The 20,526-nt window shown below is 36.5% G+C and overlaps 3 protein-coding genes across 4 annotated transcripts in view; all 3 read left to right on the top strand.

Moving 5' to 3' along the window:
* hsf4 (heat shock transcription factor 4) overlaps nt 1-6,800 on the top strand; it is a 10,010-nt gene extending 3,210 nt beyond the window's left edge. The window contains exons 5-13 of the mRNA XM_067389332.1: nt 948-1,023; nt 1,136-1,203; nt 1,775-1,874; nt 2,018-2,142; nt 4,202-4,396; nt 4,519-4,627; nt 4,727-4,792; nt 4,914-5,059; nt 5,163-6,800. Of these exons, the coding sequence (XP_067245433.1) occupies nt 948-1,023; nt 1,136-1,203; nt 1,775-1,874; nt 2,018-2,142; nt 4,202-4,396; nt 4,519-4,627; nt 4,727-4,792; nt 4,914-5,012 (838 nt within the window). The 3' untranslated portion in view covers nt 5,013-5,059; nt 5,163-6,800. The remainder of the gene's footprint in view (nt 1-947; nt 1,024-1,135; nt 1,204-1,774; nt 1,875-2,017; nt 2,143-4,201; nt 4,397-4,518; nt 4,628-4,726; nt 4,793-4,913; nt 5,060-5,162) is intronic.
* A 500-nt stretch (nt 6,801-7,300) lies between these two features.
* Nucleotides 7,301-16,688, top strand: nudt21 (nudix hydrolase 21). 2 transcript variants are annotated; one of them, XM_067389331.1, is made up of 7 exons: nt 7,301-7,564; nt 12,026-12,226; nt 12,448-12,511; nt 13,406-13,495; nt 13,617-13,692; nt 13,778-13,892; nt 16,323-16,688. In XM_067389331.1, exons 1-7 carry the CDS (start codon nt 7,446-7,448, stop codon nt 16,342-16,344), a joined length of 687 nt encoding a protein of 228 aa, XP_067245432.1. In that variant the 5' UTR covers nt 7,301-7,445; the 3' UTR covers nt 16,345-16,688. The 2 variants fall into 2 exon arrangements, with proteins under 2 accessions (XP_067245432.1, XP_067245431.1); XM_067389330.1 differs by having other exon boundaries at nt 13,406-13,498; nt 16,323-16,687.
* Nucleotides 16,689-17,005: 317 nt separating this feature from the next.
* LOC137022851 (leukotriene B4 receptor 1-like) lies at nt 17,006-18,335 on the top strand. Its single transcript, XM_067389329.1, has one exon. It carries the CDS (start codon nt 17,111-17,113, stop codon nt 18,086-18,088), a length of 978 nt encoding a protein of 325 aa, XP_067245430.1. The 5' UTR covers nt 17,006-17,110; the 3' UTR covers nt 18,089-18,335.
* Nucleotides 18,336-20,526: the final 2,191 nt, after the last annotated feature.

Raw genomic sequence — 20,526 nt, 5'->3', positions numbered from 1 at the left:
CTAAAACCTCTTTTTACTTTGAGATCGTTCTGAGGTCAAATACAGATTTAAAATCATAACAAGAAATAGTAACTGATACTGTTTTTTTAACTTTGCATAACTACACTGTAATAAAGACTTGTTGGTTTAACTTAAAAAAGTAAGTTACCTGGTCGCCTTAAAATTTTGAGTTCATTGAAATTAAAAATTTGAGTTAATGCAATGAAGGTGATTGGTTTCATCAACAGAAACTCAAAATATTATGTTATCTGAACCACATTAATGATTAAAGTTGATGTGACAAAAGAAAAAATGTTGTGATAACAAATCATGGAAATATTTGACCAACAGGAAACACTGGCATCTAACAATGCCTTGAAAAAAAAAAATTAATCTTAAAAAATAAAGCATATACATAAACTCAAATAGGAAGTTAAACAGTTATTGAATAAGCATCTGTCCTATTCTGTGTCCTAAACTCCTGAAACATTGGTGTCTCATATTTGGGAAAGAAATCCGTTAAACAAAAAAAATAATATTATTCAACATATCGTAGCTTTTTACAGAAAATATTCAGATGTAACCCCCTTTTGTAATCGTTAACATTTTCATTAGTAGCTGTAATTTAAAGGTTTAATTCACCCAAAAATGACATTTCTGTCATTAATTACTCACCCTCATGTCGTTCCACACCCGTAAGTTCATCTTCGTAATACAAATTAAGATATTTTTGATGACATTTTTTTTATCTCCCATAGAAAGCAACGTAATTACCGTCATTCAAGGTCCGGAAAAGTAGTAAAAACATTGTTAAATTTCATCAAAAATATCTTAATTTGTGTTCTGAAGATGAACTTATGTGTTTGTAATTAATGACAGAAATTTCATTTTTGCGTGAACAAACCCTTTAATTACACATACAGTTACGTATATTTTGTAATTAAATTATCTATCTATCTATCTTGTAGGCAGAATGATGTTCTGTGGAGGGAGGTGGTGTCACTGAGGCAGAATCATACACAGCAGCAGAAAGTCATGAACAAGGTAAGAAATACAGCTCATGCCCACAATGGCTGTTATTGGAATAGATGCTGCTGTGCTGATTTAGTGACTGAGTAATGCTTTATCACTCTCTGATTCTCTGTTCTATTAATAGCTGATTCAGTTCCTGTTCAGCCAGATGCAGTCCAACACTCCTAGCACTGTGGGAATGAAGAGAAAGCTGTGAGTGTACCTATTCATCTGTAACACACACTTCAACACAAACACTAATCTGAAGCACTTGATTTTGTATCCACACACACACACACACACACACAAACAAAAAAGAGCAAACAGAAAATAGCAATCAACAGCCTGATGCTTCAACACAAACACAGTAGAAGGAACGGCCAACTCAGCTGGAAACAGTCAGCTGATACAATTCACTGCCCTCGCTGGGATGAATGGACCTGAATGCTGAGTCAGACCTCCTGAGCTCTTGCCCTCACACACGCACCCACAAACACCTGAACTGTAGCGCATGACCCTCTACCCTCTATTAAAAGGTGCACCGTCAGCTAGTGTGACGCATGAGAACAAACTGGGTAAGAGGGACCGCAAGAGCCAGAGCTTGTTACCTTGCTGTAACTTTTAAGTGGCTCACTAATAACAACATTGTTCCAACGTTTCTTACCACTAGGGTGTAATAGAATTTCAGTTCTCAACAATAGTCATAAGGTGTTTGACACTCAAACCCTTATTGATGATAATGTGGCTTCTTTCATTTATATGCTGCATATTTCCTTCTCCTCAGTCCTCTCATGCTGGATGATGGCTGCTCCACCCCTCCTGCCTCCAAATTCAGCCATAGCCACTCCATGGAGTCCTTGCAAGAATCTTTCTATATCCAGTCGGTGAGAAAGCTTTCATATTAAAGATTGAAGATCTGACAGTGAAGATTTTTGTCACTGTATCATGCCTACTACAACAGGTGTTTTGATGTCTTTCTCAATCAAAATAAAATATGACAAACAGAATCTCTTTCATGTTTTACCAGCCATCCACAGAAAGTGCTTCCTGCTCCACTAGCAGTGCGATGACAGGAGGACCAATCATTTCTGATGTCACTGAAATTTCACAGTCCACCACCATGGCTTTACAAATGCAGGCAGAGGAATCAAGGTGAGTGGACCGAACTTCAGGGTTAAAGGATAGTTCACCCAAAAATGAAAGGTGTTTTTGTCCATACATTAAAATTGTACCAAATATTCATGTTGTTTTGGACCCAACTGACTTGGACTATGGACACAGTCACACAAACATCCTTCAAAATATCTTCTTTTGTGTTCCACACAAGTAAGTAAGTCATACAGGTTTGGAACAATATATTAGGCTGAGAAAACAATGTGAACTATCTCTTTAGCCACTTTGTTTAGTAGAGCCCTGATTTCCGCAATGCGAAAAATGTGATGGATTCACGGAATGAATACAGTCATAAAAATTGAATTTACTGTATAATGCGTAATGTCAGAAAATTGGGATAAACAAATCAAAAGTAGGGCTGTACACTTAATCAAATTGCAATATTGACTAGTGTCTGTGAATATTAAAAAGAAAAAAGGCTGCTATTTAAAGGGTTAGTTCACCTAGAAATTAAAATTCTATTATTAATTACACACCCTCATTTGGTTCCACACCCGTAAGGCATTTGTTTATCTTTGGAACACAAATTAAATCCTTCGTTCATCTTCGGAACACAAATTAAGATATTTTTGATGAAATCCGAGAGTTTTCTGATCCCTCATAGAAAGCAGCGCAATTACCACTTTCAAGGCCCAGAAAGGTAGTAATGACATCATTAAAATAGTCCATGTGACTATAGTGGTTCAACCTTAATTTTATGACGTGACGAGAATACTTTTTGTGCGCAAAAAAAGATTCATTAAATTAAAGGTGCCCTAGAACTTTTTTTTAAAAGATGTAATATAAGTCTAAGGTGTCCCCTGTGTCTGTGAAGTTTCAGCTCAAAATACCCCATAGATTTTTTTTAAATAAATTTTTTTAACTGCCTATTTTGGGGCATAATTAGAAATGAGCCGATTCAGGGTGTGTGGCCCTTTAAATCTGGTGCTTTTTATGTTTTTTAAAGCAAGAGCTCGCGCTTGCTTTAAAAAACATAAAAAAAGTTCAAACAGCTAATATAACCCTCAAAATGGATCTTTACAAAGTGTTCGTCATGCAGCATGTCTAATCACGTAAATACAGTGTTTATTTTGATGTTTACATTGATTCTGAATGAGTTTGAGGCTGTGATCCGTGGCTAACGGCTAATGCTACACTGTTGGAGATTTATAAAGAATGAAGTTGTGTTTATGAATTATACAGACTGCAAGTGTTTAAAAATGAAAATAGCGACGGCTCTTGTCTCCGTGAATACAGTAAGAAACGATGGTAACTTTAACCACATTTAACAGTACATTAGCACCATGCTAACGAAACATTTAGAAAGACAATTTACAAATATCACTAAAAATATCATGTTATCATGAATCATGTCAGTTATTATCGCTCCATCTGCTATTATCCTTGCTTGCTTACCTAGTCTGATGATTCAGCTGTGCACAGATCCAGACGTTAATACTGGCTGCTCTTGTCTAATGCCTTGAACATGAGCTGGTATGCAAATATTGGGGGCGTACATATTAATGATCTCAACTGTTACGTAACAGTCGGTGTTATGTTGAGATTCGCCTGTTCTTCTGAGGTCTTTTAAACAAATGAGATTTACATAAGAAGGAGGAAACAATGGAGTTTGAGACTCACTGTATGTCATTTCCATGTACTGAACTCTTGTTATTCAACTATGCCTAGGTAAATTAAATTTTTGAATCTAGGGCACCTTTAAATTAATGTTTAATGTCAGGGGTAGGCAAGTTCAGTCCCAGAGAGCCGCTGTCCTGCAGAGTTTAGCTCCAACCCTGTAAAAAAACCTTCAGCTGCTTATAGCCTTAGTAATCCTGAAGAGCTTGATTAGCTTGTTCAGGTGTGTTTGATTAAGGTTGGAGCTAAACTCAGCAGGACAGCGGCTCTCTAGGACCGAACTTGCCTGCCCCTGTTTTATACATATTTTAATTTATTTTGTATTCAATTATAAAACACAGAATCTAGTCAAATTAAAATACACAACAGAATTTCTGGTCCCTAGTTTTCCTTGGAATCAATATGTGATCTGTTTGTTTAGGGAAAAGTGTTTAATGCTGATTAAGGAAGAGCCGGTGAGTCCTGGAGTGCAGGGACGAGGAGATGGTGTACCACTCGGCTCCTGTGAGGTGTGCGCTGAACCCCCCGTCCTCCCTGTTGCCATGGTTCAGTCCGTCCTAGAGGGCCGAGGATCTAATCTGGGAGAGAGAAGGGCCAAAAGACCCATGCTGGAGAGGTATACTATATCATACATGTCCAAGCAATACAATTTCTACAACTTGGAACATTTAAGACTATTGTTTTACACAGACAAAGCACCACTCATATTTCAGTTCAACTTGTGTGTATATGTTAAAGACCAGAGATTCCTGATAATGTGGAGAATGTTGACATGAGCCTGGAGGAGTTGCAGCTGCTTCTGAGGAGTCACCAGCAGAGCATGGAAAGCAATGCTGCAGCAATGGATGTAAGTATGAATCTATACATGGCGAGAGAGCAGAAGATCATATTAATGACCTTAACATACGCCCCCCGATTAACCGATAACCTCTACTCTTTCTTACAGCCCTTCACATTTAGCCTGCCTTTGAATGAGTGGAACTTCACAGAAATGGACCCAAACCTGAAATCAGTGAGTTTACCGTCATTTGTAAACAATCAACTGCATAATGGCTCAAAAAGTGACATTTTTCAAATTGATAATTGCATAATCAATTACCAATTGTATGGACTATTTATTTGTGCATTTGCAGGAGCTGGCTAACGCCCTCATCCCCGCTGCTGTGTCCCAGTACATGTTTCAGGGTCAGGAGGGAGAAACGTACCCAACCGCTGGCTATGAGGAGCAGTGAAGACCTGATATGACAGCCAGCACAGATCCCTCCTGAAAGACGAGCAGGTACCGCCTGAAGATCCTTATGATGTTCAAATCTGTTGTCTAAATAGTTTTATGCTATTCTATACCTCACACTTACAGTTGTCTTGTTTATTGTTTCTCTAAGAGGGATCCATTTGAAAGCATGACACTTGGATTGCATATTATTCCAACATCAGAAGAGAAGGCTCAAATTTATCTCACTAGTAGATGTGGAGGTGATATATCAAGTAAACTTGTGTTGACCAGCCCTTCATGAAGATTCACTTAGTAGGCCATTGGTGGAAGGTGGATTTTTACAAATCATTTGGAGCAATTCAACTCTTTGGAGATGGAATATTTACAATAACCCCTTCTCAAAGCCTATAAGGAGTTCAGGCTACATCAAGATCATTTTGAAGATATTTCCCATGATAAAAATGCATCCTATGGAAACTTCTAATGCCAAGGAAAGGCAATATCAAGCATTTCCTTCCCAACGACCACAACACATGTGAACTGTATGCAGTATAACACAAATCATTGTGGCCAGAGTTTGAATGCACTTTAGTCTGTGTGTTGGAGTTTCTGCTTTGTGGAGCTGTGATTTCATTTTCCCTAAAACTTAACTGTAAAAAAATATTCATATATTTTGTTCAAATTGACATTATAATGAAGCACATACTTGTATTTCAATATATATTTAAAGGCATATAAAAGTACTGGTTTAATCATATTATGTATGTACTAATGTGAGAGGTCTAGGGGTTAAAAATCAGACCTCACAGAAAGAAAACGGAAATAATGCACTGCTTTTTGCACAATTTAGTGTATTTTTCTCAGTAATATTCTGGAACATATTCTTAAGACATCAAGTATCTTTGTTTCAATTTATCTTTTAGTTGATCGACTAGCCTTGCAGAATTTATAGTTGTCTTTGATACGCTTATGATATATTGTGTGATATTTGCCCTCATTTGATACAAATGTATTGACCACATTGGTTGAATTCTTAATTAAGTATCTAAAGATGACTGAAACAGCAACTGTTAATGCCTTTGAAATGAGCACTATAATTATGTATTATATCTATATTTTAATAATTATTATACACTGTATCTAATTTGACGTTTTCAGTTGACTGTTTTTTTAAATCCAACAACAAAATTAGAGACTATCTAACAATGACAGCGCCTCAGGCTCTAGATAAGAATGTGTTTATTGTTCCTGCCAAACCTCATGTAATGAGGCCAAATGAACACACAACATTCAATAACATTTCAGAGACCATAATGCACTTTGTTATTACAGGGCAGCCATATAGCAATGCAAAATACCCTAGATCTCTTACAAATGCGTTGAATTATTAAGTGCAATACTGTTGCATTGATTTATATGATTTTCCTAAAAAGCAATCTTGCTGCATTGATTTGTATGATTTCTCAAGGATGCAACATCTAATGATGACTTAGATGGGAACTATGATGGAATAAAAGAAATTGCACTAAGGGTGATAACTGTATTAGAAATAGCTTTTATTCAGTGTTAGTTTATGCTCTTATTTTTTCACTACTCCTTAAACTCCACTACTCATAAAATGGTTTATTTTGAGAAGGGTGCTTTTTCACATAGGTTGCAAGTCTTTCACTGTATTTTTTTTTCTTCTTTTTTTCATAATGTGGTTAATTGCACTGGTAAAAAAAAAAATGAATGTAGCCTACATTAACAGAGCAAGACACAAAAGCAAGACAGGAAACCAATGTTGCATATTTATTCTGGATGTAGTCTGTTCCTGACTCCCACCAGCATATTGTTAAAAATATGTACACACGAAAATTGTAAAACAATAAACGTATTTTAAAAGCACGCAGGATATCTCTTTTTACTTCTTAAAATAAAAAAAAAAAATGAATCCCATTAAAATTATATAGGCCTATGTATACTAAAATATCTATATGTCTGTTGTACTGTTTTATAAAAGGGGTGATAGATTTTATTCAATGTTGGTTTCGCTATTACCACAAATCAATTATTTAACTAAAAGGTTTATTTTGAGAAGGTTTAATGTTTTTCCATCATGTGATCATTACTTGCAACAGTAAATGAATGAATGTAGATTAAACGAGCAAGAAAAAATAAAGATAGTTTAGTAGTAAAAAAAAAAGTATATAAAACAACATACAAAAATATAATATTTATTAGCCTAGCTGACGTATGACAAAAACCAGCAGACATGCCGTAAAGCAAAACGCACGGTCGTAACACAGGAAGTAGCCCGATGTCCCGGATGTGCTTTCACAACAGAGTGCCGTGTTACGGTATTCATCGAGCGCCAAGGCTGTGCAATTCAATCCCACCAATATCGTAATCAAAAGTAAAAAATAAGTGATTAGTGCAAAGATTAAGAAGCGACTATATTATTCGTCATACGATGTCAGTTGTACCTCCGAATCGATCATCTACCGGTTGGCCTCGTGGAGTAAATCAGTTCGGTAATAAATACATTAGCCAGCCGGCTAAACCGCTCACCCTGGAGAGAACAATCAACCTGTGAGTAGAATTCACCACTGCAAACGATGCGTTTATTTCATAACCAATGCCCAGCGATCCCGGTGCTGCATTATAGCCTCTTTTTAAAAGAGCATTAACGTTTAAAAATGGCAAAGCAGCGTAGCTCCGTCCTGCCTACTGCTGTTGGGATGCATAACAATACACTGGGTGCGTCTAAATCAGCTCCCTAGTTCAGTAGTCAGGGCACTGATAAGGGAGTCGGCCATTTTAAGGTGGTTCTCAATCGCAAAATCCTTCCAGTGCACTGAAACGATAACGTTAGCTCCCTAAAAAGTCAACAATACACCGGGAAAACCAGGGAGCATCAATGCTCACTATGTTCCCTTGACGAAAGTTTAGAGGCGCGAAACATAAATTACGTGAGCCAACTAACTACACAAGTTTTTTATTTATTTATATATATATATTCAAACCATTATTTACCTTTTATTAATTTCTGCATTAACGTACATTGCTAGACAGGTAATGAACATAAACCTAACATTTATCACTTATTTATGGCTGAAATAGTGCACCTCTCTGTTACAAGCAAAGTACTTTAAATAACATTAAAAAATAATGTCAGAAAAATATCAGTTCTGTTGTTCTTGAATGCCAGTAGTGAAATGTTGTACATTGAGGATGATGTCATGTCGCTGGAAATAGTCATCAGTGTCCCAATGTGTAGTGTAGTGTCCTTACCAGTGCACGAATTCATGTACACTATACTGATTCACGCCCTGATCTATTGATTTTGATTTTATGTATTGCCTAAATCTATGTACTAGGGCTGGGTAAAAATATTGATTTCTCGATTTTTAGGCCAAAACATTTTTTGTCACATACAGCAAACAACTCCTCACTATCCACTAGCTGCCTGTCCCCTGAACACACTGTAAAAAAAAAAAAAAAACAAGGCTTCTGCAGTCGCCACAAGCTCCGAAAACGGCAACAAAAACTACCTGGTGCAGCCTGGACCACGAAACATAATAAACATGCTCCAGCCAATAACCGACAAGAATTATTTTAAATGCGTGTTCATGACTGTTTCAGGAAGCACGGAGGGGAGGGGGAGGAGGAGGGAGGGTCTAGCTATCCTCTGTTTTGTTTGACAACACTTCGAACGTCAACAGGAAGTTACTCCACCTAGGATCGCTTAGAGCACCTTTAATAGATTCTCATTTTTACGAACCGATATCGATTCTTAAATCCCAAGAATCGATTAGTCTAGTCTGTTTTTAGTTGATGAATGAACAGAATAGTGTGCCTCCCATCCAATAAATCGCAATAGTCTTTGTGCTTTGTTACTTTTAATATGAAGCAAAGTCTCAGATTTCAAATGACGTCTATCTTATAATGAGATTCAAAACATAAAAACTGTTTTGGGGCTGTTTAATGTGGCGTGACAGATCGCTGTAACACCTCAGTTAAAGAGAAGGAGCAGCACGAGCGCATGTGAACATCCTCTCCCCTGCTTTCATACCAGTTACAGCGTGAAATAAACATCTGAAGGTATGTTAAAAGATACAGTACAACTTACTGAAATACGTATCATGTCTCGTGTAATCGCTCAATCACCATAGACTCATTAGTCGGCTAGAAAAAATGCTAGAGAGCAGCATTCTGATAAATATATGCACTGTTACATATTCATTATATTTTTTAATGTTCTTTAATATTTAATGAATGTTTGAATAAATCAGTTATGACAGCCACGATTTAAATGTTTATATTTCAAAAAACCGAATTGGAGTAGAAATATGATTATGTAATTCTAAACTTTATTTATTAGAAAAAACATCATTGAGTGTAATTGAAATGTTTATATATATAAAAAAGTTTATTTTAACCTTCAATATTATAGTAATGTAGTACAAACTGACTCCCATGTGTAAGTTAGTTTACAGCATTAGTTGAAAGATTTTTACTGTATCTGATAAACATCCAAAATAATCAATATTGAATCGAAAACAGAATCGAATTGAATCACAAGCAATAGAAATCGAATCGTGAAATTTGTGTCAATACTCAGCCCTACTAGGTACATTAAAATTGACATATTACATGCATGCATATGTAGTAATAATACAAAATAAATGGCATTCAAGACATTTGTTTTTATTGTATTCCATGTGCAGTAGTTGGTACAGTTTTCTTACTGTTTTATTTGTGGGGTTGAACAATTAATCGGGGTTCACATCCTTCAACTTGGGCACCTACTGTTGTTGCATTCTGTAGGGTGACCATATGCGCCATTCTCCCAGGATGCGTCCTGTCCAGGATTTCTAAATTGCCTAAAATGGCTTGAGCCCTTGCCTCTTTAATTGTGAAAGTGGTCATATCAATGTGCCCCCGGAACGCGATTTAGGAACGTGATTTTTACACGGAGGTCTGTGCAAGCCACTGTTCTTATTGACATTCTTCATGCAATGCATTAAAATGTTGTCATATTTGCAATGCATTAAAATGTTGTCATATTTGCAATGCTTTGACCGTTCTCCGTAGATCCAGCCTTCTTGCAAGCCACTATCGGTTGATTATGTATAATGCACGCTATTAGTCAAATTATTTTTCAGTCGTTACCTTCCGCAAATATGAAAACAAAACCAAAACTGGGACATTTTATGCAACTTAGAAATCCTGGACAGGACGCGTCCTGGGAGAATGGCGCATATGGCCACCCTAGGTTCTGTATCCTTTTTCTTTTCAGAATGTGAAACAACGGCTTGGGCCAGTGTTGGGTCCAGGTTCCTACATATAATTTGTTTGTTTTTTTCGTTCTTGTCTTCAAAATGAAAAAAACGATACACGGAATGGGTTGCCACATTGTGGACACACTAATTAGTGCAAAAAAATTCAAGGTCTATGTGTGAGTTGCACGTACAGAGAAGAAAAATTAGGGTATACTGTGATGATGAAAATTGTGTCACATGCACCAAAGAATACTTTGGGATTCTGCAGCTGATGCGAATAATCTCAAATGGCAAAAATCTGCGGATCAATTGTTTTGGGTCATTTTTACATTTTCTATAATGGTGCTGTATCTTTGTCCTGTGTGCTTATTCCCTAGTGCAGAGCTTCCCAAACTTCAGAGTGGTAAGGCCCCCCCCCAAAACATAGCAAAAGCTCCATGACCCCCCAACCCCCCGCCCCGCCCCGCCCATTATAAACAAATATATAGATCAGTAGTGTATTTATATAGGTATATTAGATATATTTCATAAAGTCTCTTTGCACAAAATTATCAACATTTATTAACCAGTTTGTAAGAATTTCTTTTTCAGTTTGTAAGAAACTACCATAAAATGTAATATTTTTATATTCCTGTGAAAGATGAAGTAAACATTCTTTACAAATATATTTGAAGAGTTCATTCGCAAAAACAGATAACTCAGTTTTTTATGAATTCACACAAATCATGTTTTTTATCAATCAAACTGCAGTTGGGTTGTTTTGATTAAGTAATAACTCCAAAAAAATACAGGTAACTTACAAAATTAAAAGTATGTAAAAAAAAAAAATTAAAAGTTTTAGCAAAAGCAGATAACTCCAACAGTAGTTTTTTGGCAAAAGCAACTCCACATTTCATGTTTCAGAGTTAAACAAAACCAAGTAATTTAAAACGCACTCAAACACACGTGCACACAAACACGCTAACATCGGCACACATACACACACGCATCCACGCACTTCTGCATACACGCGCGCGCACACATACACAAACGCAAAAGGACAAACAAGGGTTCAGCATGTTAAAGTTGTGTAAGGTGTACAAGGACTTGCAGGAGTCGAAATTATAAATCCTCGATCACTTTTAGTCAGCTTTGACTAAAATACCGGCTTTTTGACAAAACGGATTTTGAGTTCAGAACGTGCTATAGTCTATGTGGAGAATAATGCACACGCACAGCAGTCAGTTATTTATTTATTTATTTATTTATTAATTTATTTATTTATTTTAAAATGGCGTTTATCGGTTTTTGCAAATGAACTTTTCAGGTTCATACAGGATACATGTACTCCTCGCTGTAGCTACTTACTAGTTTTACATTTACTTGAAGTGCAGTTAGGTCTGTTATTGGGTTATTGTCATCCTCTGCTCCACCGTGGCATTATTGAATTGACCAACTGTGAATTCCTGCTAAGCAACTGACGTCAGTTTGAAAATAAGTAATGTATCTCACCTCGCTACAATGTGAAAAAATGTTTTTATATGTTTTATGTTTGTGTAATAAGGAGGGAAGAAATCACATTTCAGAACAATTAGAATATTTTAATTTTTTAAATTATTTTAATATCTTGATTTAGCCTATCCACGGCCCCCCTGCAATACCGCTACGGCCCACCGGGGGGCCGCGGCCCACAATTTGGGAAGCACTGCCCTAGTGTATCAATAACTTTCTATCATATCCTCATTTAAATGATGTACCTCCTGAACATTATGATGTTTGTTTTTTGCAGATACCCACTAACAAATTACACATTCGGCACCAAGGAGCCACTCTATGAGAAGGACAGCTCGGTAGCCGCACGCTTTCAGCGGATGCGGGAGGAGTTTGAGAAAATCGGGATGCGGCGGACGGTGGAGGGGGTTCTGATCGTGCATGAGCACAGACTCCCTCACGTGCTGCTTCTGCAGCTGGGAACCACCTTCTTCAAACTGTAAGTGGCGACTGCTGGAGTTTGTGTGGATGTAATCAATTCAAATAGGTGCTGTTTCAATGCTTAACCTTAACTTATCTTTACATATATGGGATTTGTTATTCATTTCTGTTCATATTTTTGTTAATACATTTTACATCGTTTTTTTTTTTTTTTTTTTTTACCTTCATGCATTTGTTGAAAATGTGTCTAGTAACAGTTTACATATTGTGTTTTTGCAGTCCTGGTGGAGAGTTGAACCCTGGAGAAGATGAGGTGGAGGGGTTGAAACGACTGATGACGGAGGTATCATTGCTTTTCTGATTGTATTTAATATGGTAATAATTGATGGAATTTACAGGATTTTTTTAACTACAATCCGTTCACTTTAAAGCTAAACGATCAGCCAAGTCGAGACAACAAACTTGCTATCAGAGGCTTTGTTTACTCCTGGTATTAAGATGCATTTTGTTCGATCGGATCACAAGTAGACGATGGAGACACATTCCCTTTTACATCTGGTGTTTTAATCCTCTTTTGTCCACTTTCAACCACTTCTGTCCTGATTTCTTCTATGGGAGAGTCTATGGGCGGGTAAATGAATGGGGGTTTTCAGATCTTTCAATCTAATGGACGAAATAAGCTAATGCAAATTATATTTTACAATGGGACTAGAGACCACTGAAAATCATACTGAGAATGGCAGCTTTTGTTTCTCCTCTGACAGCCACAAGACTACGCCAAACACTGTGAGTGAGTGTTAGAAATCTGGTATGGTTGTACTGTATGGTTGAACATTGTGCTTGGAATTATTTGCCTTCAGCTGACAAAGTTTAAATCCCGTCTGGCTAGCGAGCTTCCTATTATGGTTAAGCATTAGGTCAGTGGGTGGAGAGTAGGTGGTCTTTTGTGGCTGTTTGAATACGTTTGACCACATGAGCTATGGAAGCAATCTGGCAGAATATGTTTTCGACTACCTCTGGAAGTGGTTGAAATTAGACAAGCTCAAATGTTTTAGACCCCTTTTATGCCTGTATTTAGCATCATTCTCTTGTGATGTGATTGACAAAAATTCATGTTAACACCAGGTGTAAACGACCAGAGTATTGTATCATCTTGTGAAATGCCATATTATGCAATAAAACTAACAAAAATAGATATAAAATGCATTGCAGAATAATTCCTAAATTTCTTGTCAAGATTTTGGGGCGTCAGGATGGAGTGAAGCAGGACTGGGTCATTGATGACTGTATTGGGAACTGGTGGAGACCAAACTTTGAGCCACCTCAGGTGGTAACTACTCCGTTCCTTTTTCCTCAGACAAACATGCACTGGATCACTAACACTATAAATTGTTTTGTTCTCTTTCAAGCTCACTAAGATTTGCTTCATGTCTCGTTTCTTTCCACAGTATCCCTATATTCCAGCACACATCACTAAACCTAAAGAACATAAGAAGCTTTTTCTAGTACAGCTGCAAGAGAAAGGTAGGGTGAAATATGTTTTGTCTACTCAATGCACCTTGTGTAAAATGTAATTATACAGCTTAACTTGTGTGTTGTGTGTCTTTAGCATTGTTTGCTGTGCCAAAGAACTACAAGCTGGTGGCCGCCCCCTTGTTTGAGCTTTATGATAATGCTCCTGGCTACGGCCCGATTATATCCAGTCTTCCACAGCTACTGAGCAGGTGAGACGTTACTTTTAATATATGACTGATCAGATGGGTTATGAAATCATCTAGTAAATGGGCTTCATATCATTTAAACAATATTGATAAATGGTGTCTAATTAAATAAACTCTTTCCCCGCCATTGACGGAATTTTCCGTCATTAATGAGACGATGCTTCCCCATCATTGGAAAGTTTTCTGGCTTTCCATGTTTTCGTTGTTATACAGTAGGGGGGTGATATTACGCATTCTGAAAGAGTACAGAATCTCTGGATCAAAACACAGACAATAAAGCAGCAGAAAAAAGCGATAGCATATGTTAATAGATAATTACTAGGGGTGTGTCGAGATCTCGCGAGATTAAAATGTGATGAGATTTCTCGTCGAGGTGAAAAGCTGTCTCACGATATTGCTATTACAGATTGTGAGGATAGAATATGCCACCACAAAATTTACATTACACCTGTAGACTGTCGTCTTGCTTTTTGTAGAAATAAAAACCATTTAATTCAGTTGGATATTGGTCGCTTCAATTCCATCCAGCTCATCCATCACAAGCTGCAAAATCGTATGTAGTGTAGCAGGAATCAGGCAGAGGATTCGTTGCACAACAGAGCCTATAAGCGTCTGACAATGTTTTATCTTGCATGTCTATTCACAGAGTTCGCGAAAGTAAAACTCAAACGCCCATTCAAACGCGATTTCAATTGAGAGCTGTTCCCTGATGCATGCAAATATCTCCCAATATGAACGCTATCTTAGGCTGGGCTGTGTAGTTGTAACCATTTCTTAACTCTGTATCATGCCTGAAATTTGGTCTCTATTTGATGACTGTTGGTCTCTGTCTGATGATTGATGCACGTATTGTTTGCACTTAAGACTAAGAGAAAACTACGAAAGAGGATTAGGGCCAAGCATTAATAAAAAAATAAAACCATCTCGAGATTAAAGTTGTTAAATTTCGAGAAAAAAATCGTTAAATTTCGAGAAAAAAGTCTAGATAAAATGTTGAGAATAAACTCATTAAATTACTAGAAAAAAATCATTAAATTTTGAGAAAAAAGTCGAGATAAAATGTTGAGAATAAACTCATTAAATTACTAGAAAAAAAGTTGTTAAATTGAGAAAAAAGTCGAGATAAAATGTTGAGAATAAACTCATTAAATTACGAGAACAAATTCGTTAAATTATGAGAAACAATTTGTAATTTAACGAATTTGTTCTCGTAATTTAACGTCTTTTTCCTCATAATTTAATGACTTCATTCTCAACATTTTATCTCAACTTTTTTCTCAATTTAACAACTTTTTTTCTAGTAATTTAATGAGTTTATTCTCAACATTTTATCTCGACTTTTTTCTCATAATTTAATGACTTTATTCTCAACATTTTATCTCGACTTTTTTCTCATAATTTAATGACTTTATTCTCAACATTTTATCTCGACTTTTTTCTCATAATTTAATGACTTTATTCTCAACATTTTATCTCTACTTTTTTCTTGAAATGTAACGAGTTTTTTTCTCGTAATTTAACGAGTTTATTCTCAACATTTTATCTCGACTTTTTTCTCTTTTTTTTTTTTCTAGAAATTTAACAACTTTAATCCCGAGATGGTTTTATTTTTTTATTATTGCTTGGCCCTAATCCTCTTCCTTAGAAAACTGTTATTTTTATCTAAACTGTATTTATTTCTACGATCAATTTGTGGAAAGGAGTTCAGTTAGGAGGTCAGGAGTTGTAGAAGCTCATAAATCATGTACAGTTCTAGATCTGAAGTGACTCATATGAAATCATACAGGAGAGAAGTAGAACTGAAATGACATTCATTACAAGATTATTAGTTAAAACATTTCAAATGCACCTGCAGACTATTTTTCTAGTGATGAATTTTGTCATTGAGGATTTCTTAAAAATACTGTAAAAATCTTGTTTCATTCTCGTGAACTCAATCTTGTATCTGGTCTCAGTCTCGTCACACCCCTAGACATTACACATCATATAAATCAAAACTGCCTAGCCTAACGTTACCGAATGAAATGGCGACCCAGGACAAGGTATAGGACTGTGCAAGCTTTGGGGTGTTGATGGACTCAATCTACTCCATCTATGTTTTCATCATTCTGAATCTGATCCAAATGTAAAAAGGACCTTTTTTTTATTATTATTATTTTGCAGCTTTTTGTTCAAATTTGCTTTTTAATGAAACTTAACACATTCAATTGATGGCAAAAAAAAGAATGCATGAAGCTAGAATGAAGTGTTGTTGTTGTTGTTGTTGTTGTTGTTGTTTGTTTAAAAGCAGAGGCTCTGTTCTTTCAAAAATGCTGGCAGTGGCTGGAAACTTTAACAAAAAAAAAAAACAAAAAAAAAACGCAGGTGGGGAAAGAGTTAATGTTTGTAAATCCTTATTTTCAATAACTTGCTCAAACGCATTCCCCTGCACAGGTTTAACTTCATCTACAACTGAGAAGCATAAGGTTTTGTCTTGACTGTGGGCTGTCTCTGTGAGCGCAGTCTGATGGGAAGGGACGGGTGACGGATGATGTTTCGATGATGCCGAAGTTTTACATTGTGAGACATTACATTGTGTAGAAATGTGTGAATTTTTTTTTTTTTCTCCTTTATGGATACATTGCAAGTCTTTATTACTGAACTTTGTCATCAAGTAAATACATTTTTATGTTTGACTAAGTGATGAATACAATGTCTTTAGAAAAAATGTTTCAGTGACTTTTTTTTTTAACCTTGTATATTTGTCAGTGCTTTTTATAATAAATTGTTCTCTTGGAGATTACACAGGTTTCCTTTCTTTTATATATTTATTGTTGTTTGTGTATGAAGGAAATATTTACATTTTTGGCATTAACAAACTGATGTGCTGTATTGAAAATTATGGTACAGTATCTGTTATCAATAAAATCACTGACCAAAGTAAAATATTAAAATGATATATTTAATGTTAAATAATGTTATGTAAAAATAGATCAAGCTCCTTTTAATGGTGAAGTGTGGTTCTTATTTTTATTTTATATATATTTATTGAGTTGTCATGAAATTTTCAATCACATTTTCATGTTCATATTTGTTTGTACAGTAACTACTGATCTTTTATTATCTGATATACTTTGTCATATTGCTAATAACTTATTAATGTGCATATGTTGTTTTGTGGGAGGGGTTCTCAGTAACTCGTATATTTTGTTTCTAACATTAGAGATTCAAAATATTTGATCATGATGGAGCTCAATGTAAGCTTAAATTCAACATTTAACGGCACTGTTGTGGGTTCAGAAAAGATCGCTCCTGCTGTAGTTCTGGGTTTGTGCTGTTTGGTTGGTTTGCCAAGCAACATCGCAGTAATCATCTGCATTGCTCGTGAGTGGAACAATCATTTGAGCTTTACCTTAATTCTAATGGTAAACCTTGCTGTCTCTGATGCTTTGACCCTTTGCTTGGCTCCTGTGGTGCTGTATGGAATAGTGTTTGGATGGAAACTCGGCCTTTTTTCTTGTAGGTTCTTATTCTTCTTGGGTCACTGGAGTCTGTATGTTGGAGTCCTGACGGTCACCTACATGAGTGGTCATCGCTATCACAATGTCATCAAGTCCAGAGTCACTAACAGGATGATACTGCACAGACTGGAGAGACGGCACAGGCGCCTTCAGCTGATTGGCATCTGGATTCTAGCCTTTGTTTTTGCCCTACCAATATTTTTCACTCAAGGAGTCAAAGACAAGGATGGATTGCAGAGATGTCAGAGGGCAATGGAGTCACAGTCTGTAGAAGTGACTGTTTTGCTTCTTGAGATCCTGTTGGGGTTCGTCATCCCATTTTTGATCATGTTAACATGTTATCTCTGGTTGCACAAAGGCTTGAGCCAAAAAGTCAAGAGCTCCAGTCTAACTAGAGCTCCACAGGATCAGGAATCCAGAAATCAGGGGCCAAAGGTTAAGACTTACAAGAAGAGACTTGTGGTCAGCATCGTTGCAACTTTCTTTCTGTTTTGGACTCCTGTGCACATCATCAATGTGATTGATATAGTTACTACTCTGACTAAAACTTCTCATCCAGATCTTCATTCCCAAATGAAGTCCTTCCGTAGAGTATATGGTGATGCAAGCAAGACTCTGGCTTTGCTAAACTGCTGTCTGAATCCTTTTCTCTATGCCCTCTCTTCAAGAAATATTTTAAAATGTATCAGGAATACGTAATACAAAATTTCTGATAGGACTGGTTCCCCATTGCTGTTTTTGTGTCGTTTGCAGTAGATGAACGTGCTGTTGATGGAACAACAATAACAATATGCAAAATCAGAAAGATCTTTATTGCCAGGTATGTTTATACACACAAGGAGGAATTTATTTTGGTGACAGAAGCTCCACAGCCCAAACAGAATGACAGTGACAAGACTAAAAAGAATAAAAATAGAAAAAGTAGATGGGAAATAAAAATACACAATATAACAACAATAGACTGTATATCTGTGTACAGATATGTTTTGCACAAATGCAAGGAAATGTATTGTGTTAAATAAATAAATGTATAAATAGTTTTTTGTGTATTGCACTTGTTTATTATCAAGTCGGGCCTTTAACTGTTCATAAGGATTGCTTGAGGGAAGAAACTGTTCGCCTGGCCATTCTGGTGTTCAGTGCTCTATAGCACCAACCAGATGGCAAACGTTCAAAGAGGAAGTGGCCTGGGTGTGAGGGGTCCAGAATGATTTTGCCAGCCCTTCTACTCAATCTGGATGTTCTTGGAGAGTGATGAGGGTTGTAGCAGTGATTCGATCAGCAGTCCGGACTATCCGCTCATTGTCATATTTAAAAAGTGCCAAACAATGCAGGGAGAATGTAGCATCTTCTGTTTCAAGATTTTGTTTTCATAGTAGCAGTGTTTCATTTGATGACTTACTGTTGTAATAATGGATTAATATATCAATTTGATTGAGTGTTACAAGAGGGGTGTTTAAATCATTATAGGAAGGTATGGAAATTGTTGAACTCTCAGTATGTTACTTTGTTATGCTAGTGGGTGGTAATGTGAGTGAATCAATGATTTATTGAATACAAATTAAAATTTAAAAGCAATTTCACACTTGTAATTGTGCTGTCAGACTCTAACAGGCTGTGGTTACCTGCGGCCTCATACCTAATATATATATATTTACAGTCTATGATCGTGATCGCGACACACAATATTTTTTTACAGTCTATGCACACAATATGGCGGAATACGTCCCTCCTTCTAAGTAAAACAGCCAATCATTGATTAATAAAGTCATCGCGTCACTGCAGCTGCCGTTATAAGCTCTGGTTCTCATAGAAACCACTCGCGCTTATGACTGCGCATGCGCGTTGGCTCGTCTAGCCAGAAAAATACTATTTATTTTAATTTAATGCTATCTGAGAATAGGAAACAGCATTTATGGGACAGTTCATGTCAGATTTTGTTGCTGATTTGAAATATGTTATGTAATTGTGTGTTTGCCAAGCAGTTTTTGAGATTCCCCATTCAAATAGATAGGACTTGTTCTTGGATGCCCGAAATAGCTAAGAAACTCACAGGTTTGGAACAACATTAGAGTGAGTAAATGATGAAAAAAGTGTCATTTTTGGGTGAACTAATCCTTTACGTGTGTGTGTCGGTATGCTTGTCAGTACATAATGTAAAATATTACAACTTGGCTTGAAAATACAGATCTGTTATGCAGGATTTTCTCACCAGAAGAAATATCCAGCAGATACAAGGCTCTCTTCTCTGTCTTGCAATATGTAAATATTAGTTGAGATGCATGCCCTTTAGAGCTCAAAGTTTATCTCTGACATGTGGGTGTAATGTTGTCTAGAGTGATCTAAAATTAACAAAGAAAAAGTTAAAAACAGTTAAAATTACAAAACAGTTAAAATAACAGTAACATAGGCTGACTACATTAATTAAAATGAAATGAATGGCCAAAATGCATAAAGTTTTCAGTTTTTAGATGAAAACATTGTCAAGTAAATAGCCCCTTAGAGTGTAGTTCTGGTTGTTGAATTTGATTGGCTGAGAGCCTTTTCCATCTAAGTGTAAATGTATTTCAGTGCTTCCCACACATACATATAGACTTTACTTGGGCGGGCCGCCCAAGTATATTTGGAGACACATTTTTGCTTTTATTATTTTTATCCTCTTATACTTTTATATCTGCGCAAGATAATGAAACCATCCGCGATCAAATAACTAGTTGTTTCGTACCTGCTCGTTATGTGTGTGCGTCAGACTTACTTCCGCTAGCATTCCCACGGGCGCTGCATGTTGCAAAGTCACAAGGCGGCACAGTGCCTCTGACTGCTTCAAAGTGATTCTCAATCAATGAAAAGCGCAGATTTATGCCAAGCGATTGCTAATGAACTCAAGTTGATGAATTACTACAAAGTCTACTTCATGGCCTTTATATAAAATGTTTTAGACGATTGTAAGAATCTGAAGGATCATGGTGCGTTCAAGTCATGTCGGAAAGATCGTATTTACGAGCAGAACTGACATGAATGCCACCACAATGTCGTAAATACCAGTGGGAAGCTCGTAATTTTCTTTAAGCTCCGATCTGTACGAGTTGGGGGCGTGTCAGTCAGAAACATGGCGAAATACCACAATATTACAGGTA

The sequence above is a fragment of the Chanodichthys erythropterus genome, chromosome 7, assembly GCF_024489055.1.
Source record: "Chanodichthys erythropterus isolate Z2021 chromosome 7, ASM2448905v1, whole genome shotgun sequence".
Classification (NCBI taxonomy): Eukaryota; Metazoa; Chordata; class Actinopteri; order Cypriniformes; family Xenocyprididae; genus Chanodichthys; species Chanodichthys erythropterus.
Note: the sequence above shows the minus strand (reverse complement) of the source record. Positions and strands in the feature narration are given on the sequence as shown.